At 33.3% G+C, this 26,952-nt stretch overlaps 2 protein-coding genes and 1 pseudogene across 2 annotated transcripts; 2 read left to right on the top strand and 1 right to left on the bottom strand.

Moving 5' to 3' along the window:
- The first annotated feature begins 6,881 nt into the window (after nucleotides 1-6,881).
- LOC123212126 lies at nucleotides 6,882-8,431 on the top strand. Its single transcript, XM_044631185.1, has one exon. The coding sequence runs from the start codon at nucleotides 6,958-6,960 to the stop codon at nucleotides 8,266-8,268; it is 1,311 nt and encodes a 436-aa protein (XP_044487120.1). The 5' UTR covers nucleotides 6,882-6,957; the 3' UTR covers nucleotides 8,269-8,431.
- Nucleotides 8,432-12,638: 4,207 nt separating this feature from the next.
- Nucleotides 12,639-23,301, bottom strand: LOC123211393 (annotated as a pseudogene).
- Nucleotides 23,302-25,152: 1,851 nt separating this feature from the next.
- Nucleotides 25,153-26,930, top strand: LOC123227158. Its single transcript, XM_044651846.1, has 2 exons — nucleotides 25,153-25,987; nucleotides 26,794-26,930. The coding sequence occupies exons 1-2, from the start codon at nucleotides 25,462-25,464 to the stop codon at nucleotides 26,928-26,930; spliced, it is 663 nt and encodes a 220-aa protein (XP_044507781.1). The 5' UTR covers nucleotides 25,153-25,461.
- The last annotated feature ends 22 nt before the right edge of the window (nucleotides 26,931-26,952 follow it).

Here is a 26,952-nt window from a genome sequence, read left to right as displayed (position 1 = left end):
TGGAGTTTTCGATTATCTAAACTCAATCATTAATCCTTAAATTTATTCATCTAAGAAATACAAACGAAGCCCCTTATTATAAAAAAGCAAAAAACTTGAAAAAAAAATAAAACTCCAAAATGTTTCTTCATATTTCTGTTTTGGGCGGTGATACCAATTAAATATCACATCTAGATTCTCATCAGGTTTTCTTTTTCTTTGCCTGAAGAAACAACTTTGTGTGGAATCCAATTGCTTTAGAAACAACTTTCTGTACCCGGGTCTTTTTAAATTTTGCATCCCGTGTACAAACTACTTATCTTCTTTTTCTGTTTGATGCATCAGAAAAATGAAATAAAAAGGCAATCAAAACCTATACATCTAATTCTAAACCCTAATTACTTTATTCCATTCTTTCCTTACCACACGCACGCTTCTCATTTCTTTCTTCATATAAAATACATATTCATCTCTCTCTACCTATTATCTACACTCATATCTGACTTTTCTTTTACACAGAATATCTGTTGCTTGGATTTGAGAGCGACAGAAAGAGAAAGACCACCCCATGAACTCACATATGACCACACCTTCACCCTATTCATCAACTTTAAATTTTCTTTCACTTTGATCCTCTTTTTATATCAACCCAAAAGCTTTCTTCACAATTTGTGTAATTGGGTGAAAGAATCATCTATTGCTTGCTGTCTACGTATTTTCATCACTTTCTAACTTAGAAACTACAATTTTCTATTATCAACCTATACAGAAAAAGTCTCATCAATCAATTACAATAGAGATCCCTCTTTACAAGTTTCCAATAATAACTTAAGTGAAATCCCTGAGTGGAGGGATTTGGATTGATATTAAAATTAGACATTTAAAATCTATTCAAAGAGATGATTCAATTTGAATAGGGTTTTGCTTTATTAAAAATGAAAGTCCATCTTTACGTCTGTATTTTATTTAGCATTTAAAATAACTTTTTTAAAAAAAAAAATTTGTAAACAATGAGGCAATGAATCCGATTCATTTCTTTGAATACCCACTTGGATCAATTACCTTTATCCAGTAAAGACTTAGCTAAAACATTGATGGAGCACATGGGCTGGTGTATCTCTCTTTGATTAATATATTCAAATAATAATATATACTAGGTTATATCCTTGCCCTACAAAATGATTTTATTCTTCTAAGCATGCATTTGCATTCCTCTCTTATAATTAATCACTCAAATATTATATTATCATCATAATCGCCATTGACCCAATTCAAATTATATTCCTTTTTGTTCTGCAAATTTATCTTTATTAATTGGTTAAAAAAAATCATATTATAAATAGATTCTTGTATATATTTATGCATGTGCTTAGCAAACCTAAAACTCAAAAAACAATATAAAACTAGGTTAAATGACTATTTCCCACCCAATATATGATAAAACAGCATATTCCCACCTTTATATTTAAAAAGTTATTTTTTCATCCTACCCTTAAAATTAATTATTAGTTTTAACAGTTAAATGGTATAGTACAAATAATAATTATATTTTAGAACAAAAATACTTTTTTTCTTTTTTTTTTCCTTATTTTCATTTCTCCCTGAATAAAATAAAAAATATGGTATACTACCTGTAGTTTCAATGTAGCCTACTTGTTTGGCACCATAATTTTATGCGTGGGCAAGAGGAAATATATTGCGTACAAGATTTTTTTTATTTCCACTATGGACAATAAGTTAATGCAACCAAATTCCATTAAGACCCATGAAACCATCGCAACTACAGCCAGCTTTATAGGTCATATTCTTTCACATAAATATACAATTGTAAATACATGATGGGTTGCTTTCCCTAAAAAAAAAAAAAAAGGAATAATGAATTTCTAACCAGAAAATGAACATGGGTTGCTTTTCAAGCTTAGTTTGTGATGTGTTGAAGTATATAGATAAGATTAAAGAATTTTTGAATTTTTTTTCTTTTTGCTTTTTGGCATTTCTAATGTTATATAGGGTCCCCAAATTGAAGTCGAATAGTATCACTGTCAGTGCATGCTGGTGGTCGAATTAAGTGTGAAAATGAACTTATAAAAAAATCGACACCATAAATCTGATTGAATTAGATTGATGAGGTGACTATTCGGTGGTTAGAGAAACAAAAGCTTGACTCGTCGAAGCCATGAGAGGGAACATGAAATAGAAAGTTCAGAAGATTGACGAAGACAACCAAGCAATATTGCCCACCAAATGTAGAAGCACTTGTATGGATCTGGCTTCATTTCCCTGTTTCCATGGACCCTCCTGATTTCTTATACAAGACAATTGCATTCTTCAAACTGTTGCTGGGTATTATGATATTGAGCTCCCATTCATTACAAAACAAATTGATTTTGAAAGGGATGTGGCTAGGAAAGAAAAATGTTGCAACTTTGATTATAATAATAAAAGAAAATTTCCAGGTTAAATAAAATAAATTCCACTCACATGGCGGTGGCTTTGAGTTTGAATTAGGTGGTCAACCTGAGAAATTAGCCGTTTAAGAATCCTGACAGTTAATAGTTTAAGTCAAGAATTGAGGAAAAAAAAAAGAACTGGGATTTTGTTTTTACACAAGAGGAAGAGCCGGCGGTTGCCTGCTTTGGAGCTATACTATCAGGATAAGAGGTGTTGCAGTTGCAGGTGCTTGTGTTATTAATAAATAAATAAGGAAGATGAAAAGTAAAAATTTGGGGCATGTGACCACACCAAACAAGTAGACTTAAAGTATGTCATTTGTCCAATCTCTTATTTTCTTTCTTGCTTTCCAACCGCACTCACGTTCATATTCACTTCATCCTCTTCCTAATTTATTATCCTCTCATCAACAACTTCTTGATCCGATTCCACTTTCTAATTATTTGTTCCTAATAAATCATGAACCGTTTTCTTTTATATATATATATAAATTAAGAATATTAATCCCATAGAGTAAAAGGACACAAAAAATTATAGAAAAAAAAAAGTATTTCCTGTACCACTTAGGATACGTTTGGTTTAAGTAATGTTTTATTACTAAAATTAAAAGATTATCTTGAAGATAAATTACCAAGAAAATTATTGAGTGTAAATTATTACTATGTTTGATAAAATTTAATAAGAATTGGTAAATATAAATAATTATTGTATTTAGTTTGATGTAATAAAATAATACTAGTATATTGTTTTACTCAAATACGTTTGGGTATAAATATTTTAAAATATTTTTTATATTACTTGTTATATTAATTGAAAATGAGATTATTTTTTTCTAAAAAGTTAATAAATAAAAATATAGTTATAAAATTATTTCGTTAATATTTTAATATCCAATATGGTAATAAGATTACTTTCTATATTATTTATCACATCATTATTGATAGTAAAAAATTATCAAAATATTTTATTACTAACAAAATATTAGTAATAAAAAATAAATTATTAGAACAATATTTGATTACTCTCAGACAAATACTCTCTTAAGATTGAGAATTAGTTCAAAACTACGACAAAAAAATGATTGCATGGGATATGTGATGCAAAGTGTAAATGTGATATTTCCTAACAATACATTCAATCATCATTTTATTTCCTAGTGGGGATTGAGATTATATATTTTTCCACCAACAATAGTGAACAATCTTGCAAAATTTAATGAGTTTATAATAAGTTGTACCTATATAATTTATACGATTGTAGGTAGCCTTGGTTGTGCTAAAAAGGAGAATAATATAAAATTATACTATTTTGTAGTGGAATCATTTATTAATATTCGGAAATATTGAGTAAAATTTAAAATAAAGAGCACATTACAAATGTGCTTTCATCTTTGGGTTATAATGATTAATTCACTTTCTACGAGGATTACAACATTTTGTAAAAATTATCTTACATGCTTAAGACATTTACCAAAAAATTTAATTAGGTAAATCCTTACTAATTTGTAGAATACTATCTCAACGATATGTAGCTAACAACAACAACTTATTAACTATTCTATATGAGACATAAATTAGAATTTCATGAACAATATATTTTTAGTCATTTTTATCAATAATCTTCACATTGGAAAAAACCATAAGAAAAAACAACTCCACCTTAATGAGACGGTTCATATGTCAAATAGTTTTCATTGTCCAAATATCCTCTCAAATGCAAACTCATCATCATAACCTTACAAAAAAAGGCTCATTTGTGCTATACACCAAACCTTGTCAAACTTGATGATATTCATCAAGTTCAAATAATGGACGAACTTGAGCCTTGTCATTACATAGCTTAATCAACAAATTTGCAGGATTATCTTCCATTCTATTCTTTTGAAGAACCATTTTTCCAATTTCAATATAATTCTATACAAAGTGAAACTTAACGTCCATGTGTTTTGTATATACATGAAAAACTTGATTCTTAACCAAATGAATAACACTTCAACTGTCACAAATACACACTAATATGCTTTAAAACAACTCCAAAGTTCTCAAGCAACCTCTTAAGCCAAATTCTCTCTTTTACAACCTCTAAAATTGTCATGTATTTTGCTTTTGTGGTTGACAGAGTAATTGTAGACTATAAAGTGAACTTCTAACTCACTAGTACCTAAAATGTAATGTAGAATCCACCTTATAGCTTGCCAATGTCCCTTTACCAGGATTTTCCACATACTTGCTCAATATATTTTGTTTTATACAAACCACTGCATGTATCAAGCTATCCATTATAGTAGAAGTATGAAACTTTTGAGACATATTTTCGTTTTATATCAGTATTCAACGATAATGATGCACTAAGTTTGAAATGAGAAGCAAGTGGTGTACTTATAAGTTTTGACTGATCATGGATGCCAAAATATTGTAAAATATTCTTAAAATACTACTTTTGAGTTAGACTAACCTTACCTCTTGCTTTGTTTATGCAAATTTGCATGCCAAGAACCTTCTTGGCTTCACCCAAATCTTTCATTTCAAAATCTTGATTCAACTAAAATATTAATGCATCAATTTTTGACTTGCTATTATAAGTTATCAACATAAAAGAGTAAATAAATGAAAGAACCATCTTGTAGCTTGCGAATGTACACACATTTATCAAACCAATTTCTTATGTATCCATAGCTCATGATACACTGATCAAAATGTTTATGCTATTATTTTGGTGACTGGTGACTACTTCAATTTATTAGCGATTTTTGTTTTTTAAATTTGCAAACCTATTTTTCCTTACCAATAACCCTATAACCATATAGTTGAGTCACGTAGATTTCCTCTTTTAAATCACTATGTGGATTTGTGGCTTTTTTCAACATTGAGCTAATCCAAGTTGAACTATGCCACCAAGGTTGGAATAATATGAACAAAATAATATTTCGCTATTGGAGAAAACACTTTATTGTAATCAATTTCTTCCATATGGGCGTATCACTTTAGTACCAATCTAGCCTTGTGTCAAACATCTTCTTTGTACATAAATCTTTTTTTCTTTGCATATATAAATTTGCACCCAGTTGCCCTTTTATGCTTAGGCAACTCTACCAATTCCCAAGTCTTATTCTTTTGTAAATATCATATTTCACTATTCATGACTTGTTTCCATGATTCAAAATTTGAACTTCTAACAACCTTTTTATAAGTTCTAAAAATATCATCACCTATGATTAGAAGTGTATAAACCATGATAGGTTTATACACCATATTAGCAAAACGAGCAAGCTTGAAAATTTCTTGTCTTAGCTTGTCATATGCAATCAATGTTGGTCCTTCAAGCATAAATACTTATACTTCAAGTCAAATAATTTCACGAGATTTGAAACTGAATAGTGAAACACCACACTTGACTTCTGGTAAGGTATTATGACTACTCAATCGATAAGGTGTCAACGATTGACTTTTCCATTTCAACAATACAATTACCACACAATTTGATCTTTTCACATATGATATCTATTCAAGTTTGATGCACAAAATTGGTCTCTAGCTACCTCAAAAAATCTTTTACATACATTAACTAATGTCTGTATCAACAACCATACAATATTAGGTTGAGCAACAAATTTGTCCTACTATGACAACAAATTTAAGTGACCATTGATGTTTGTCAGTAAAGTTATCAAAAATATTAATTATTGTATCTGATAGTGATGAATCCTTTATTAATCTATTATAACTTTTGTACATCTCTTAATATGACAAATCAGTATTGTTTTGACAATCATTTATCAAGGAATATATTGGATTAGTGTCAAACAATATCAATTCTTATATAATAAAATTCGGTGACTTTAAACCAAAAGATCACATGTATCACTGTTTTTATAGTTAGTGTTTTATGTGACATTTGAACAACTATCTATATGAAATCCTTTTAGTGGATTAGTCTGATGGACACATATATATATTACATACACCCATATATTGCACAAAAACATCTAAAATGATTACTATACATTAACATAAGACTTCTATAATTAGTTTACATGCGTAATATTTTTTAATTATAATTTTACCATCGTAAATATATATTTATTTTGGTATATATATGCATTTACAAATAAAGATACAATTAGTTATAAATATAATTTAATTATAAACTTGTATCATCAACAAAATTTACTCCTTACCACCATCTATTACAACAACTCCCGATGAATGAAAAATAAAAGGAAATAGTTGAAGAATGGGTCATGATCGGTTAATAATGGGTGGATATAAATATTTATTTGGATGCAAGTAATCAACATGGTACTTAGGATGCTAATTACTTGTATGAGTCATTTTAACGTTGGCAAGGCATAGAAGTAGAATAAAAAGAAGAATTCATGATTGCTAAATTGGGGTTTGGATCCTCAATCCTCACCACCGCTTTAATATGAAAATCCACCCAAGGGAGGAGCCGTTGTAGTCAGCTATGCTTTGCTTTGCTTTTCGATTACTAAAGCACTTACTTCTATAAAAGTAAAAACAGCCTACAATGGGGTCCATACTCATAATAGCTATAAATACCCCAACCTTGCCTTCCTTGCAAACTAAACTCTCTTCTCTTCTCTTCTCTTCTACTGAAACCCACTCACTCCTCACTCATCAAAATATGGTTGACGTCGACCGGAGAATGACCGGTCTCAACCCGGCTCATATAGCTGGCTTACGCCGTTTATCAGCCCGCGCAGCTGCTCCTTCCGCTTCAGCTTCTCTTCCTGTTCGCAACGGTCTACTTTCATTCTCTTCACTAGCTCATCAAGTCATTACCCATTTAAAGAACTCAGGAATCCCTGTCCAGCCTGGTCTATCCGACGCTGAGTTTGCACGAGCCGAAGCTGAGTTTGGCTTCGCTTTCCCTCCTGACCTTCGCGCCGTCCTCTCCGCTGGCTTGCCTTTGGGTCCTGGATTCCCTGACTGGCGCGCTTCCGGTTCGGCGCGGCTTCACCTTCGCGCGTCGCTTGATCTTCCGATCGCTGCTATTTGTTTCCAAATTGCTCGTAACGCACTTTGGTCCAAATCTTGGGGCCCCAGGCCAGCTGACCCGGAGAAGGCGTTACGTGTCGCGAGAAATGCTCTGAAAAGAGCCCCACTGTTAATACCTATTTTCAACCATTGCTACATTCCTTGTAACCCTTCTTTGGCTGGTAACCCAATATTTTTCGTTGATGAGAATCGGATTTTTTGTTGCGGTTTGGATCTATCTGATTTTTTCGAACGTGAGTCGCTGTTTAGGAGCTCGGAGGCTGACCCGCTGGTTCTTAAAAAGCAGAGATCGGTTAGTGAAAAGACAGCCGGATCGTCTTCAAATTTTTCGCGGAGAAGTTTGGATACGGGTCTCGGGTCGAGAACTCCCAGATGGGTGGAGTTTTGGAGTGACGCTGCTATTGATCGGCGCCGTAGAAACTCATCATCATCGTCTTCTTCGTCGCCGGAGAGATTTTTCGATATGCCCAGATCCGAAGTACCGAAGTGGGTTGAGGAGTACATTAATCAAATCGGGTCGGTTCTGAGAGAAGGCGGATGGAGCGAACCCGACATTGTGGATATAGTAAACGTTTCAGCTTCGGGGTTCTTTGAAGGAGAGATGGTTTTGTTAGACAATCAGTCGGTTTTGGATGCTTTGCTTTTGAAAACGGATCGGTTCTCGGAAACGCTCCTAAAATCAGGTTGGAGCTCGGAGGAGATTTGGGATGCTTTCGGGTTTAATTTTCGACCGGAAAAGGAAAGAAAACCAACAAAGAAGCTGTCGCCTGAACTGGTGGAAAGAATCGGGAAACTGGCTGAGTCAGTTTCCCGGTCATAGTACGGCATCGAGAGATTCTTTTGTATTTTGTTTTTACAATTTTAAGGCCTCGGGGTTTGTTTTTTCTTTTTGGAGTAAAGATAAAAATAGAAATTGAAAATATATGGGAAAACGCGTTGTATTATGATTACGAAACAAAGCATATAAAAAGGGGTTCAAATTACATGATTATTAATATATAAATATTAATAAATTTTTAAATTAAAAAATGTTTCATGTATGTATGTATGTATGTATGTGTAGAATATGAATATGAATTTATTTATAGAGCTGTATGAATAGGCCCAACTTTCGAAATGGGCATCGGCGCACGTGTGTATCGTCTCTTGATTGTTCAAATAAAATGGAAACAATTGGCACAGGAAGCTGGGTGTGGGACTGGGACACCTTAATTATCATCATCACAATCGATGCTGCCAACCAAATAAGCATTTTAAACGTTGTCGTTTGGATTTTAGGATGTACAATTAACACTTGCACGCCCGCTTGTTAGGGGAAAGTGCTAAGAAAAATATCTTCTAAATAAAATTACGTGAAAGCACGTATATATAGGTATATATTATTTATATCTATCATTATATAATTAAATAAAATAAAAGAAAAATATAATTATATAATAATAATATATATGAATATGTATATATTTATATATTTAAAAAATATATATACTTTATTATTCTTTTATTAGTTAATTTATTAATTTTTTCTAAAACATTTATAAAACAATTATAATTTTATATTTTTCTTTATTTTCTCTCAACTGTTATCTATCCTCTCTCCTCACCTTCCTCATTTTTTTAGCCATTGAAAAAACGAAAAAACAACTCAAAATTGTTAAATCAACAAATCTCATAAACACATTGAAATCCTAATTTATTTAACCTAAACCTAAAACAATTAAAATCAGAACACAACATTTTCAACTTTAAGACTCCATTAACCCTAAAAAGTACTTACAATACAAGCAAATTAGACAACAAAAATAATCAAACCCACCATTTTGGAGGTAGGAATTTTACTCAATGGTAGAGAAATACAACTTGATAGTATCCATGTTTTCAAAATGGTAGAAATTGTTGTAAACAAAGGTCATGGAGAGGCTCGCCTTGTGCCCCCTCACAATCATCTCTAGGTAACTATCGTGAATGTTGAACATCATCGCTTCAAATTCATACATCTTTTTTTATAACTTTTTGAAATTGAAATAAAAATTGATAAAAAAAGTGAACATAATAAGAGTTATCATTCAATAATAATAAAATAAAAAACACATATCAAATTTATGGCAGAAACTATATATTTTATTCTTATAATTCTGGAAGTATTTTCTTTTTTTCTTTGATTTTTTGTTTTGTTATAGATGAGAGATGAGCATGATGACGTTTTTCTTTTATTATGGACAAAGATGAGCAAATAGACAATTTTATTTTGTTGTGGTTGAAAAATGAGAAAGGCTATAATGCTAAAAAGTTTGTGTGTATGGTTGAAAGTGTGACCACAAAGAGAGGGCCTGTTCTACAATCATAGGAAGTTGAATGGCTAGTTGGTGACAACAACAAAGAAACAATGTCGTTTTTGGGTAGATGAAAAATTTTATAAATTAAAAAAAAAACTTTGTTTAGCTTCATTAATGATATAGAGCATTTTTCATTTTTTCAATAAATTTATAAAATATTATTAGATTTTTTAAAGAAATATAACTGACAGTTCGAACAGGAAATTCAGTCTATATATCAAAGTTCAAGTATGAAATATTCATTCAGCCTACATGAAATTACAAGTGTGAAAAGTTGGTAAAGTTTAAGGGCTAGGGAGGAACAAGAAAAATACTGGGACCAAGTGAAATGGTCCCTTACTTGTAATATGAGAAGAGAGAGTTTAAGAAAGGAGGCAAAGCTTCACTACTTTGACACCTTTTCTTCCACAATAGATGCTTGTTTTATCATATAAATGTTGAAGAAGGAAAATCACATATATATTTTTATGTATTGTAAGGGACCACGTGAAGTAGGGCCAGTACTTACATGAGATTGGGATAGTTGAAATAATGGAATGGAACAACAAGTGTGTAGTTAGGGTTAGTGATGCAAGTTTTGTATGAAATTGAGGGAGCATTGCTTGAGGTGTCCACATGTGAGTACGGTACGGTTGAAGAAGACTTTGATCATTTCATTTCAAAACCTTTAGATGTCGTCTTACTCCTTTTACTCATTCGTCCAAATATTGTGTTGTTAACTAGTTATTCCCTTTTACAAAATAATCACTTCTAATGTTTGCTTATTCATGAGAGAATGATTATGTTCATCTAAACTATATTAAAATAACAAATATTCGTCTTTGAAGTTGAAAAATGATAAACTTCTACTTTTTATTAGGTTTTATTGATAATTTCGTTATATTTTAAAACAAAAATAAGAAAACGACAAGAAAATTCTTATAATAATATTAAAATAACAAAATTGTCTTTTTTTTTTTTTAAATCCACATCCTCTTTATCATCGTTTTCTTTTTCTTTGTTTTATTTTTGTGTTTTAATCAAATCTCTACAAAAATCAATACTGAATCTATTAATAAATGATTTGAATTTGGAAATGAATTGATTCGCTACACCCTCTACTTGGCTGCCAAAAAGGCTTTGAAATTGTTGAATGATTTTAGTTTATGGTAAGTGAAATTTATGTTAGTTCTTTTTATTTATTTTTCTTTGCCTTATTTTTGTGCTTCAACCAAATTTCTACAAAACTCAACAGTGAATTTTTATAAATGATTTAGATTTGGAAATGAATTGATTCGCTTCACTCTCTACTTGGCTGCCAAAAAGGCTTTGAAATTGTTGAATGATTTTAGTTTATGGTAAGTGAAATTTACATTAGTTATAGACCACCACTATCCCTTGCCACGATTGACAACACCACTATTACCCCCTACCATTGTCGACATATAACAAACCCATCACTTGTGTAATTATTGACAAAACGACCACTATTTCTACCATCATGAACAATCACCATCACTCTTACCACCATTGACAACAACACCACCACTCATGCCAATGTTAACAATATCATCACCATCCTTTGTCACCGTTGAAAACACTACAACCTCTTATATCTATTGACAACACCATTGTCATAATCCACTAACAAATTGTCAACACATTTAAACAACTTTTTACCCAAATCAATAATTTATTAAAGTCACATAATAATTGAGTTATTTAAGGCATTAAGTGTGTGTTAGAGGTGAGTCAGATGATAGATTTGTAAAGTTTTAGTGACTATTTTTTGGTGTAATTTGATTGCCACTGATGTACCATGATGGTGGTGTTGAGTTGGTTCTAGTGGTGATGGGTTGATTGAGGTGGCACCAAGTGAAAGATAGGAGCAATGTGTATGATTTGGTGGCAGTGGTGAGTTGGTTAAAACGGCAATGTGTGAGGAGAGTAATAAAAAAGAATAGTTTTTTGTTTAAAATTATAATTAGTATTTAAAATTTAATAAATAAAATTATTTAAATAGCTATGCTAAATAATACAATTGGTAGGATATATGATCCACACCAGAGAGTTGGTGCTAATTCCTTTTGGATCCATCCACCAAATCCCAAACGGACATGGCGATTGAATTAATATTAGAGATTGTACGAAGAACTGAGTTGGTCAAGGCGTAATTACCAATCATTGAGTTGAGGAAGATGATAAATGGATGCCACCTGCACTCTCCCTCTCCCTCTCTCCCGGATACTTTCCTTTTAGACAGTTTGTAGCAATATTTTATAAGTTGACAAAAAGTACACGTTAATTGCTTCAACGGTCACTGCCACCATCGCCTCCACCGCCACCAGAACCGACCGTTGCATTTACACATTCACGTGTCATCCTGACCGCCAATTCATCTTCTTCACGTGCCACACTTCACACACTTCTCAACTCTGTTTGAATTTATTAACAGTATGGGCTTACCCCCTTTCTCTACCTGCCTACAGTTTCCAAGACAATCTCATTATCAAATAATATAGCATTCAAAAGTATGAAGAAGATCAACATAAATCTCAGTTTTGTTTCCTGTCTGTCTGTTGCCCTCCAAAACAGACAATTTCAAACGGATGTCTACGTACAGATTGGTGAAAAAAAATGACCACACATTCATATTGAAATAGTTGTGGTTATGTAGAGGTCGTCTTCATTTGGTGCATTATTGTAGGCCCTGCTGTTGATTTGTCAATGGTGTCATGTGCTTTGTGCAGTTTTCTTGGCCTTTTTCATATGGGTTATAATAATATTCAATTCGAGACGGAGTTTTCATTTGAAATAACATGTGGATTCAACCGGTTTGGAATAATGAACCAAAGCCACCCACCGAAACCAGATGGAATGAAAAGAGTCAAAATATAATTAGCGGAAATTTCAGTCGGTCTTCCGATAGCTTAGTTATATTGCTGCTTAAGCCATCTGGTCCAAGATACAAAAATATTCACATATAAAGAGAAATCTCAGAGAAGAGCTCAATGAATTTAAGCAGACATTTAGACCCTGTCACTTTCAACTTTCAACTTAGTTGCCATGCTCACTCCAGAAAATCTATCAGGAAGAATGTACGGTTTATAGCTGATGTGAGCATGCATTTTAGACAAATGATATGGAAATATTAAATGGACAGAAGAAGTCCTTACCAAACTTGAACACCATAACCTCAGGAATTATGTACATAGCAGTAAATTTAAGCAAACATGTGCAGAAAAACTCCTAATTAGCCGGGGGGAAGGTATCACTAGTGACATTCCAGAAAAATTCTTCAGAGTCGAAAATAGAATATAATTTCAGTCTAACTGAATATCCCTAATATTACTTTGACATTAATAATATAAATCAATAGATCAAATTCATACCCAATCATGCAGGGTTGGTCCTCATTCCTAAACAAACAAAATAGGTTGTGAAACAGGAATGTTGCTTCCAGATGGCAATGGAAACCACCAACAAAGTGAACAAGATGGTAGAATATGAAAAATGTATCACTTTTACATCCATTAGAAAAGGTCTGAGAGGCAACATGCACAAATATAAGGCTTATTATATGCACTCTCTGTTAACAGCACGCTCAAGTGCAGCATCATCATGAAACCATCTCTGCAACTGGTCACTCGCCTAAAGAAATTACTGACCAAATATTAACTTCTAAGGATAAAATTTTTTGTAATTCCTGTTAAAAGTTCAAAAGTATCTCTAAAATTGACAATTCAAAAGAATATTAACAAAGCAACATACCATATCTGAGAGCCTGTAACATACCGACCTGCCTTCAAGTTTTGAGCTGTGAAGAGATATGACTGATCTTGTTACTTCTGCTCAAATAAATTGATAACAAAGGAGCAAACATTGTAAAAAATAAACATGCTTAACAATATTTTATCCTTCTGAATATTTATCTTTTAACCAAATAACTTATCATCACCTTGATTCAAGTATTTTTCCACACAATTTATACAATCACTATATTTATGACAATTCTTTTCTCAACTTAAATGGTTTAGTTTCATGGACTTTCCTTGGACCAAAGTTCTAAACCCTTTTAAATGCATCAAGTGATGACTGTATAAAGAGAAAATGTCCAAGAACACTTAATCTTGCAAACACTAAAGCATGCAAGAAATATAACCTACGCAAATGAGTGTGCAAAATTTCAAGTTAGCCAGATACTTCTACATAAAGAAGATCATCTTCTAACTTCTGCAATCACTTGATTTTCATTAATGAGGGGGAGTAGCCGAAAGCAAAAAGCAATACAATTTGCCAGATTTAAATACTTTTCAAAAGTTCTAAAATTGTTTTAAAAAACCTATAACATGTCATTTTACAAAATTTGTATGAATTCTTTAAGAGTTAAATCAGAGTATCAAAAATCGTTTGATACATTTGAAACACTTGAGAAAAACAAACGTTTTGAAAAAGGTTTGATATTGAAATAACCAAATTTCTTTACAGTTTCAACTTATAGCCTGGAAATTATATTTATTTGAATTAATTTCATGCATTACATGAATATTTGATTAAGTTTAAAATGCAAAGTTTATGTTGTTTATATTGTTTAAATGGTAAATGCTTTGAAAATTCCTTACATTCCCAGTTCCATTCACACAAGTCTTCAATGAGTAAGATTACTGTTATGGGATGGACATACAGGATTGGTGGTAGAATAATGAAGCCATTTGGAGAACTTTGGACTTGTTCCTAAGGTTACAAGATCTATGTTATTCAATTTATTAATATATATGAATTTTGGAGTTAGAACTACAACTTATTTTGTGTTATGGTATTCTATCATATGAATAATTTTGTGTATGGTATTTTTTTATAAAAATTATTTGTCTTATGGAATTTATCCTAAGAAATTGAATAACTGAATTTTCATCATATTCAATAATAAAGTCTCTTCATTTCATAAATTTATTTACTAGTGATCATATTTTATAACTAATTGATATTCATGTACTGATGTGATGATGACTAGCATTCCCATTTGGCATGTTGAATGGGGTGTTTCTCAAAATTGCTAGAGTAAATTCTATATTGAAATATTAGTTTTATTAATAAATAAGGAACTAATAACCTACCGAGTGGTCCAAGTCCAAAACCTAAATAGGCCTTGTAAGTTGAAGCCATCATTGCAGCCATTCTTGACAATGGAAACTCGCAGTCTCCGGGCACTCTAGTAGCTGCATACATTAAACAAAAGAGTAAATTTTAAACTACTCAGAATAGTTACAGTGCACAAGTGAAATGACATTAAGTGATGCCAAGGATGATCTATCATTCAGAAAACTCCGAATACGTTTCTGGTAAAATATTAAGTTATGGATGACTAACACTATTAAAGAACACATTTTCAGTTTATGTTGATTCATTGTTTTAGATACCAGAATCAAGCCATGGAAAAACCATCTATACGCCTGATATCCCAATCTATAGACAGAACACAAATCCAGTCCTTTAAATTGGCTTTCTTTTACACCCCCACTCCCTCCCTTTCGTTCATTTCAGCTTATCTGAGCATCACTTAATTTGTTACCTCTTTAAAGCAGAAACAACATCAATTGCAGTTCCTGATTCAATGCTTTGTTTCCATGCTCTATCAAGCTCCATTGCAAGTTGATAAATGTCCTGTAATAGTGAAATAAATACTTCAGTTAGGTTTCAGCTCATTTGTAAATGTGGTTTCAAACAATGAACAGTGTTTACGTTCAGAGTTTTTAATTCTTGAAAAGGTATCAATGATCAAATATTTATGTCAGAATGTATTAACCTTCAGAACAAGGGCAACATCTAAATATTGATTGTATTGACAATCTATGACATTTGAAAGAAAGAAGATGTGCAGAAATTCAGGAAATTCTGAAGGTGTATCAGAAAAGGGGTAGTTGAGGCAAAAGGGGATTACATAGAGCAAAGATCCCAAGTGATTCTCCAATCATGGGAAAGGGTCATGCACCCAACTAGGATTTGGGATGGACAGAAATTGTTATGCATAAGGAATAAAATAGACTAGAGGCTTTGAGCAATTGGGTTTTTTAGATATGGAAGTTTTGGCTTTAGGGAGGTGGCTCCTCGAGTAGCCAACAATGCTCTTTTGTTGTTGTATTTTGTGTTAATCCTTGTTCTGATTTCTCAAAATATTGTTTGACTTGTATTTCTCTATTTGTACTTGATATTATACATGCAAAGCTTTCCTCTTCCATGTTTGTTACTAGCTTTTCTTTCACAATCTTTTCTAGTTCTTCAAGTAATGCATATATTAATATAGACAAATATTTGGCGGTTGAGAGCCTCCTGCCAAGGGTATTGCATAATCTTGTGGATGTTCAGGTTGTAGCCCCTGAAGTTCTTTGAACAAAGGTTCAAACTTATCTAGGACCTCCTAAATCTCCCAACTATACTCCATGGACTTCAAAGAATCCTCTCATTTAGTTAAACACAGTTCTATCTATAACCCTTGCCCCTCCTTACAAATTGTCTTAAGCAACAATTTAAATGAAATGTTGGCTTTGATCAATGTTGGATCACCATGCAACACATTTTCTGCCCTTGCCAAAAACCGAACAATTTAAGTTTTCTCGTTAGCCTTCACATCCCAAGTTCATCACTCAAGCCACTAAAGAACTAAGTTATACTTCCAAGATTGAAAGGGAAAAAAAACTTTTGGTGGAGGTGATTCCTTAAAGATTTAGCTTAGTGTTTTGGCATACCACCAATAACTCCATAGCTTAGTAAAACAATTACTTCACCAGTGACAATCAGTTCTTTTAGTTTAACTGTCTTTGGGAAATTAATACCTACCATTGAATTTAACCATAACTCAATATTTATCTTCAGCTCCTTTTTCCTTAAGTTTCTAGTTCAAACTGAAATGTTCATCACAATGGAAACAAAGTTTCTTCTCCAACCTATGGTGGAACTTAACATCAGACAAGCGCTTAATATTCCCTCCTCCTCATCCCGAATAATTCCCAATTTTTGACCCAACATCATTTCTCAAAGATTCCTTGAGTTGTTTCTATGTCTCCAAACCTTTTAGGAATTGGAATGAGAAGTTCCCGTTGTGGATATATTAAAGTTTTCAACCTTATAATTTCCCTTAGTTGGGTTTCTTGTTTGGATGAAGAGTTGGGTTAATAGGTTTGTTGGGCTTGCCATCTGTTAGGATTGGGACATTTGTCCTCAATCCAATAGTCAATTTCTATTATAAATATATGTTTTGGGGTTTTAAAAGGGAAAGAGAAAAAAATATATTAGGGTTTGGTTTGAGGGCAACCATCTTTGACTGATTTAGGGAGGTCTCTGACGCCTCGGACGACCGAAAAATGGGAGGCTCCGAACTCCTCGAATTGTTCGGTTTATCATTGTAATGTTTTTGTTAATGAAATAATTTAGTATTATGTTTTTTGTGTTTTAATTTTGTGTTTTAGTTAAAAGAGTTGGGTTCCTAACAAAATGGTATCAGAGCATTTGATCTAGCGGGAAAGATAAATGATGGTCGGAAAAGTAAAGAGTCGTCAGAAAATGTTTACGGAGGAGGCTGACTTGAAGAAGAATGGGAGAAATGAGTCGGTGACTACATACTGGAAAAGTGTCAAAAAAAAAGAGAGAAGAAGAAGAAAACGAAAACAGAGGAAGAAGGAAGATGAAAATGGAATGTCGGCAAGAGTTTGAAAAAAAAAAAAAGTACATAGGCAGAAAGGAGAACACGCAGAGAAAGCAGAAGGAAGAAGAAAGAAGGATGAAGGAGAAGAAAGAAGAAAAGAAAAAGACAAGGAGAAGAAAGAGAAAGGAGAGAAAGAAAAAAAAAGAGCGCTGGAGGGCACTGGCAGTTGGCTTGTTGGGAAAAGGAGAAGAGTTGTGGTTGGGAAAATAGAAGGGAAGGCAGTAGGTGGGCTTCTTGGGAAGAGAAAAAGAGAAGATGTGGGGTCGTTGGAAAGAAAAAAAAAGGGTGAAGAAGCAATAGGAGAGAGAGAGGGTAGGTAGAGAAAAAAAAATAATAATAATAATAAATTAAAAAAAACAAAAAAAATTAAAAATATCAAAAAAAAATTTAAATCATTATATAAATATCTATCTTGAAGACAAGATGGTTTTGAAGGGGAGGGAAATGTTAGGATTGGGACATTTGTCCTCAATCCAATAGTCTATTTCTATTATAAATATATGTTTTGAGGTTTTAAAAGGGAGAGAGAAGAAAATGTATTAGTTTGGTTTGAGGGCAGCCATCTTTAGCTGATTTATGGAGGTCTTTAGCACCTCGAACGGCTGGAAAATGAGAGGCTACGAACTTCTTGAATTATTCGGTTTATCATTGTAATATTTGGTTAATGAAATAGTTTAGTTTATTATGTTTTTGTGTTTTAATTTTGTGTTTTGGTTGAAAAGAGTTGGGTTTCTAACACCATCCCACTGCTTCTCCCAAACATTGTTCTTATCTTTTATTTTTTGCGCCCAATGAAATGCTTGGCCCAAATTTGTAGGTTCAACCATTTGTACCTCAACCTGAATTTCCTTCGAAGGTGTATTTAAAATGGCTCCAAGCAACAAATCGTCAGACATACATGTAATGGAGCCAATAATAGTTCAAATCAACAAAGGTAGGACGCTACCGACATTGTTTGCTAAAGAGCCATAAGCTCTTGATAAGGGGTTTCGTTTGATGACTGTTGAAAACACTTAGCGACTCTATTTTGAACTAAGCCCATCCTTTGAATGGGGATCAAAATTAAATGCATCTTCCTCCATACACATTGCAGCAGAGGCCAACTTCTCATGATTGCTAATCTTATTAACTTAGAATTATGATTCCGCCCTAAACAACCAACCACAAGGATCTCCACGGTGAAGAACAACAATTCTATGTGGTGCAGATGATTATCTTGTCAATGAAATTCAATGGGTTCCTTCATACTTTCCTAATTGTCCTCTAACCCTTGGTAGGATCAACATTTTCATTACCTTGGACCACCATTGGAGATGCTTTCACCATAGAAGACAACATCTCTATTGAATTTTTTTTCAAATCATCTCTCAGTTCCAACCTCTTTAAAGCCCCCACTAAACATGCCTTAATTGACTGTATGTTAGAGGTAAATGAATCTAATATGTATTTAACCGCTACTACTTCTTTCTCTAGACTTTTCACCCTAGAATCCATTCTTGTCAGGACAATTCCCCAGAAACTTCTGCTCTGATATCACTTTATTAGGAATTAGATTAGAAACTTAGAGAAAACCAGAGAAATAACAACAATTCAAAGAAAAGCTAGCAACAAATGGGGAAGAGGAAAACTAGCATGTATATTATTGATTAAAAATAGAGAAATACAAGTCAACCGATATTCTTTAAAAAAAAAAAGCACTCACACAAAATACTGTAAAAAGGGAATTTTTGGCTATTCGAGCAGTCACCTCTTTAAAGTCAAAGCTTTCCTATCAAAAAACCGACATTGCCCAAAGCCTTTTCAGTTATTTTATTCCTTATACACAATAATATCTCCCCATCCCAATCCTAGTTGGGCACGTGGCCCTTTCCCATGATTGGAGAATCACCTAGGATCTTCACTCAACATAATCCCCTATTCCCACGACTACCCCTGTTCTGATACACCTTCACATTTGGGAGTCTAACAATTTATGTTTATGTCCACAGTCTTAAAAGGGTTTGGAAAATAATCACACTAAAGCAAGGTATACCTCAACAGCCATGCATCCCTCTTGTCCCATATTTGGCTGCATGGCATAGACAGAGTCCTTAACGTAACACAACCCTTTCCCAAGTGAATATGGGGTGTCCTGCCATATATGTCACATCGAAGAACTGCTTCTTCATTTGTAGCAACAATTAAATCTATCACGTTATCACACTGCCCCTCAAATATTTTCAACAACCTTTCCTTTTTACCCGACAATATATGAAACAGATGTGTACTCATAGAAAGAAGAATCACTGCATTCAACATTTAAATCCTTCTCTCATATTTAATTATCTGAAAGAGAAGATATTCCTGATGTCATCTGTTCAGTTCAGCTGCATTGTTCTTCAAATAATGCATCTTCAGAAACTAAAAAAGTGATTCAGTGAAAAAGAGTATAAATTAAAAGTTCTTTCAGGGTTCAGCTACTCCATTTATAATAATACAATACATTTATCAATTACCATGAAGTTGGGAGAAAAGCCAGACATAACAACTCTCAAATAATGATAACATAATTTTTGTGAGAGCCCTCTTTGTGTAGATCATCTGTTGTAGAAAATCCTTGCGTACTGCATCCTGGTAAATTACCCAGAATTTTACTTTCATTTCTGTTACTTTCAGGACTTCCTGGTACATCCCTATCAATTAGTAGATGCAATTTTAAAACAGTAATTTTAAGAATTAGTTTTGTTTTCCTTCCAAGGAGATTATAAATCAATTTTATGATATATGCTCATTATGCAGAGTCAACACACTTATTGCCTGCAAAAATATCTAAGTAGAATTTCAAAAACAAGCATAGTTGGAATTTCTAGAGATTTGGAAGAGATTCTACCCCTTGGGCCATCCAAAACACCAGGTGGTTCCTTGTGAAATGCAAACCATGCATTTTTTCAGCCCCCACATAAGAAGAAACAAAGTACTGTTTGTGTCCCAGAAATACTCGATACCTTCCGAATAGAAGGTCACATGAGAGAACACAATATGCAGCTAAATACATTTTAAAAATTATATAAATAATAAAGAATGAAAAGAAAGAAAGAAAAGAAAGCCTAATCCACATTCCAACAGATAGCCTAGGAAATACAATGGCAGAGGAAGGGTAAACATGAAGTATTTAAGCAGAGTTGAACATACCCCACAGTCTCAATATCAACAGGCACAAAATCTGCAATACCACTATAACAGGTGTAGCCTGAATAGGTGGCCTCACTTGGTCCAAATAAGTGTTTCCTCACCTTCACAGAAGAAAAACAATTTTGAAATATTTCCAAGATGAAGATAATCACAATGAATAACAATTGAACAATAAAAACTGTCGATCAGCATTAGAAAAAGAATTATATATTATTTACAATAATGCCTTTGACCATATAACATCAGCTGCAACTAAAAGATCACCCTCATAGCTTTTTCCATTTTCAAGCACTAAAGTAACCTAAGCTCGTGAACAACACAAGTACAAAAGAATGAAATGTCATCATGAAGGAATTGTCGAGACGTCTACTTTACAAAAGAAATTATCAGATGCTATCCAGTAAAGCACTCAGTGAGAAATGGATGATCTGCAACCAATCAGCAGCTACACTACCTTATCTCCATTTTCCTCAAATTTAACAGAATTACTGTCATTCAAAATAATTTCATCCCCAACTACATGAGCAAGGATTTGTTGCAAAGTCATTCAGCTGATTACTCGAGTGACTGGAAGACCCCTTTCTGCTGCAGGAGTGAAAGTATCAAACTTGATGGACCTGATGACCATGAAGCATTTAGTGTGATTGGATGCCAATAACTAACATTTTCCTACAGAAGCAGTCATTATGACATATTATGTGGACTTTGGATAACTTTTTAATTACACAACTCATTTCAGCATCTAACTTGGCAACAATAAATGATATTTTCCTGAATTGATCTATTTCTAATGATGGCATTATTGTTGCATAGTGACATACATAAGATACCAATTAACATTAACAATGCATTAGGTGTATTTGGTCCACTAATCAAGTTCCAACTTTGTTATTTGTGGAATAAACTGAAATTATTCTATGTGAAAACAATTGATCTTGTTTGGAAGTATAATTACTAAAATTAATCAATTGAATAACATGACCAGTTTTTGAGCCAGAGCAGACTTGAGTGCACTAGTTTCAATTCTGTTGTTTTTTTATCCCACTTTTACTTTGTTATTAGTTCTTGTATGGTTGTTTTTTTATCACCAAAGATTTCTGACAGATGAATTATTTTACTGCAGCCAAGAATCATGCCATTGTCACCAAATATAGAGGTTTCCAAAAGTATTCAAAACATCATGTTGTCTTTGTTCACTTCAATCACTGTAAATTAATATTTGATTCAAAAACCTATAGTAAAACAAACCCAGCAATTCCATTTCTCCTAGACTCCAAAAAAGTTTGTTGGGTACAACAACCTAGTCAGTTACATAAACAACATCCTTTTTGATAAGTGGCCAGAAGATTGCACCAATGGACAATTCTGAAATGAAGAAGAATCGCAAAACAGCAAAAAACATGAAAACTACTGACATTATTAATAGATAAACACCATATACCAAAGAGGTGATAATTTAAAATTGATGTAGGGCATGGAACTATGGACCAATTTCATTAGAACAACAGAAGGCAATCATAGCATGACAGAAAACCCAAGCTTCACCATGATGAAAACCCAACCAATGTCAGCTTTTGAGTTTGTTGTTTTATTTTCTATTTGTTTATCTTAATCCATAGTAATTTTGAAGTCTCCAAGCTAATGTTTATATCAAATAACCTTTTTGAGTTATTTTTTGGTTTCAGGGTTTCAAAAACAGCATCTTGAATAAAGTTCTACTAAATTATCAGTCGACAACTAAAATCCCAATTATAAGAAGAATGTTGAGTCTTACTATAAACCTAAGCTCTTGTACTGTCTATACTTTTCAATTGACAAACTTCAACCATGAAGAGCAGAAAATCATTAAAAACAATCTAAATGGCTTTGAACTGATCAATCAAATACAAGCCCACCAAATTCCAGGAGATATATCTCACACAGAATTAGAAATTACAGTCAATCTCGTACTCGAAGAATCTTCTTACGGAACCAATTTATCAAATCAAAGGCAATCAAGTTAAGAAGCTAAAACGTCATACCAATTACCTGAAACTCAATCAACCAATCCATTAATTCTATCACCAGTAACACACCCAGCTTTCATAACCTCCTCAGCAACATCCAAATCATTAGCTTCCAAAGCAGTTAATGCATTGCTTTGTATCTGAATTAGACCCCTGTCCTGACCTTCTCCTCGTATAGCACTCACATCTTTCTCAAACACAACTACTTCAAATCCCTTCCTATTAGCAGCCGAAGCATAAACCAGCCCACCAATTCCACCCCCAGCAACTAAAATCGTCAACTTCTTTTCGTCTGCAGCCCAGCAGCTTCACTATCCTTTGTTGGAGACTCTGTCATTGTAGCTCTTACCTGTGCAAGTTCGTTTCTTTTCCCACTTTGGTTGATTCTCAAGTGGCAGTTATAGTTAATATAAGGTGAGAATTCTGCTGAAGAGTCTTTGTAAAGGAGAACTGGCAAGTGGGTTCTTGAGAAAACTATTGTGGAAGGAATCAGTGAGTTGCAGAACACAGTTGAAGCCATTTGTGATTCTGAAACACAAATACAGAGTCTGTGAAGCGTACAAGAGAGTATACATAAGTGCTCAGGAAAAATTAATAACTTTCTAACATCAGGAGAAAATATAAAGGCAATCCAGGAAATTTAAAAAACAAAATTTCTACAACCACGATGGTGAATGTGGAGGCATGTGGCACTTTACATTTGATGGCGTAAATTTAGAAATATGGTATTGGCAGACAGAGGCCATGTTTTCTCCCTGATGGATGAAAATATGGAACAAGTTTGTCCCTTATAGTGGTCACTCAAGTCATGCATCTTCAAAATTAATTTTCAGGTCTAAAGACTTATGCCCACCCCTAGTTCGGTTAACCCTTAAAATTTTAAAAATTTAAATACTCATCTTTATATTAAATTTTATTAATATTATTAAATATAAAATTTTCTTTTTTAAACTGATAATTTCTCTCTAATCTTATATTTTTCAAATTAAAAAGTTGATTTTTTCTCTCTAATTATAGAGTTTTCATATTTTAAAGTTAACGTCATCCTTAAAGTTTAAAATATTATATTTATATTTTAAACAATTCATTTTTTCTTTTCCAACAATACACTTTGGCGTATTATCAACTCTACCACTGACATCTCTTCTCTCTCTAGTGATTTTTTGACATAGAAACTATTCAAAACCTGGTCAAAATGATCAGATTTGTCACAATTGATATGTATGATTCGCATAGATGTATGTAAAATCTCTAAATAATAATTTAACACTTGATTGGAGATGCATGAAACCTTGGGTGGGAATAAGTCTTTTGGCCTAAAATTTAATTTTAATATTTTTTAAATTTAACAAGTAAAAATTTAGAGATATGCTAAATCTTGAGTGAAATAAATCTTTTGACCTAAATTTTAGTAAAAGTACATTCTTAGTTGTCGTTTCCTTTAAAAGATAGTACACAAAAATCTTACAAATGAGAGTGATTTGAATATAAAATCAAGTTCCTTTTCAATAGCATCACAAATTTATTCAAGACAAATCTTATTTCTAAAATGTTTTACCAATATAAAGATATTAGAAGAAAATTGTGTGTGTGTGCCCCGCTGTATCCTGTATTAGTATAACCATTTTAAAAATAATTTTGTTCATTGAATTTTGATTATACATGACTACAGATCATGGATGGGATCAAAACAGATGAAATCCAAAACCGCCTGTGGGCATCTGCATAAATCTAACTTTGATTTTCATGTTTTCGGCTTGGATAAAAAGGAATCCTATTTAAATTCAATTATTTTTTGGGAAATGAACCATGGCAAGGTTTTTGCCAGCATTTTATAATAATATTAGCAAAAATGATTTGAATTCATACTTTTTTTATTTACGAAACTTGTTTTATTTTCACTCAAACATGACAACTAGATTTTCAATATTTGCCTGATGCCATGGAATGCCCACAATTTTCTAAACAGGGTGAAGGAAGAAGCTATTAACAAATGTTAAAAAGCCACGGCTAATCCGCCGCAACGACATGGTGTTGCTGCTGTGCTGTGACAGCAAACACTACCCGAAGTTTACCTTGAAGACACAAAACGCCATTGTCGCTTCTCTTGCCTTTACAAATCCCAAAACTTTTTAACTTTTTCCCATCCAAAGAAAATATAAACAATTCTCAAAATTCTCTATTTCTTGTAACCAAATATAACCTCTCTCTCTCTCTCTCTCTCTCACCGCATGCTTCCTCTGTTATACTTTGACTAAGTCTCAATGGAGATCATGACTGATGTAAGTTACACACGGCAAAGCGGTTCAGAAGTGAGCAGTGGGCACTTCTTTTTTTGCTCTGCACAACAGTATAATTTTATAATTTACTTTATGGTAAAAAGTAAATACTGTATTGCAGGAATGGAGCAAAGGGAGGGATAACTCCACCCAAGCTCCAGTTGTGAAAAGTAAGTTAGCCATCTCTGTCTCCAAACAATTATTTGATGCAGAGATTGGCCACATCCTAAATATTAGAAATTTTCATGGACTCCATTCTATGCATCAATTACCATCATTCCTCTCTCCCCGTGAGCCTTGTCCAAATGCAAACAAATATCGGTATCATCTATAAAATTTACATTATCGCCTCCGATAAAAAAAATGACCTTAAATAGCCAGTAAAGCCAGCAAAGATGCTATTTTTTTGCCATTATTTCACTTACCTTGCACTTTCTTGGTTTCTTGGATTGTTTCAAAGCTTTTCTGGCAATGAACAAGCTAACAAAGAAAGAATGAAAGATTAGCTTCACAAGGGCTGATAATATTTTATTCGAACAAATGAAGAAAAGCTTAGTTGCTACAGAGGGTTTAGGTTATTTTCCAAGTCCTGGAGCTCCCAAGGGATGGAGTTCAGAGCGTGTGCCGCACCCAACAAGTACCAGCAGCAGCAAGAGGCACATAAGTGCTGCTGCTTTGACACCATTTTATAGTGGAAGGACATTGCCTTCTAAATGGGAAGATGCAGAGAGGTGGATTTGTAGTCCAGTTTCAGGTTACGGTGTTACCAAGACTCCTTCTTTACATTCTCAGTTTCAGAGGCGGCCTAAGTCCAAAAGTGGGCCTATTGTGCCTCCTGTCATGGGGCAGTATTCACCTGCTATGCAGCTTCTTGATCGTGGTGGTGCGAAGAATTTTATGGCAGCGTCTCCATTTTCGACTGGAGTTTTAGTACCTAATGGGGTTTGTCTTAACTATGGTGTTGAGCAGGGCTATTTGATGAAGAGTGAGAGCCATGTGGCCCGCTCCAGTAGTGTACCTGGTTGGTCAGATTTGGTTAGTGAGAATTCGTTGACAAGCTCTCAAGGTATAGTTTTCCTTTCTTTGTTATTCTTTTATTCTTGCCTTGATTGCTTTGTTATGTTAGTCCCCCAATGTTACATATGTACATAGTTCTGGGGCATTTATTGTCCTAATAACCTTTACCCCATTATTTGCACCTTATAACCAATATGGCAAGATCATACTCCTAGTCTTGAAATAATTTTGTAGATCAAATCTGTTTATCTATGCGAAGAAGAATTTCAGAGAGATTAGATAACGTCAGTAGAAATCTGTAAAAGGTCAAGACAACAAAGTCCATTTTAGCATCTCCTACATGGAGGGACTTGTGATCATTGATTTGTAGAGCTTAAGCGTGACTTTTTTCTACATTGAATATGCAGGGGCAAGAATTCATTCTCGAAAGTTTGTTCTTTCTCGTTTCCTTTTGCTACCTTAGTAAGCTAAAACATTTAGTCAGCCAATGCTACAGGATGGACTTTCAGTCTCACACCTGAAAACTATCCTTATGAATTATGATGAAATTACTCTTTTGAAATATTTGTGTTTGTTAAATGTCAGTGCTGGAAAGTGGGGTTAGACCTCTATTTTTCTTGTGTTTGACTAAGTATGAATCCCTAGAATTTCCTTTTATCAGGTGCAGCAAATGTTGCAACACAACCAAATGAAATTTGGTCAAACTTCGTTTTCCTTCTGGAAAATAGGTTGTACCTAGAACTGTTTTAGTTATGAGTATCAATTGAAGAAGCTCCTACATTGATCATCTTATTTCACCCTCTTGCTTTAATTTTCTGAGTCTACCTTGTCAATAATGTTGGATTAAACATGCAGATGAGAAGCTTGATGAAATCTTGGATGCCGAAAACATGGCTTCTCAGGTGCCGTCACAAAGAGATATGGCTACACAAATGAGCCCTGAGGGTAGTTCCCAGTCATCTCCTAACTCTTCTTACGAACCCACAGAGTGATTATCCTGCTAAATTGGAGATT

Source organism: Mangifera indica, chromosome 1 (genome assembly GCF_011075055.1).
Source record: "Mangifera indica cultivar Alphonso chromosome 1, CATAS_Mindica_2.1, whole genome shotgun sequence".
NCBI lineage: Eukaryota > Viridiplantae > Streptophyta > Magnoliopsida > Sapindales > Anacardiaceae > Mangifera > Mangifera indica.
The sequence above is the reverse complement of the archived record's forward strand: the minus strand, read 5'-3'. Positions and strand labels throughout refer to the sequence as shown.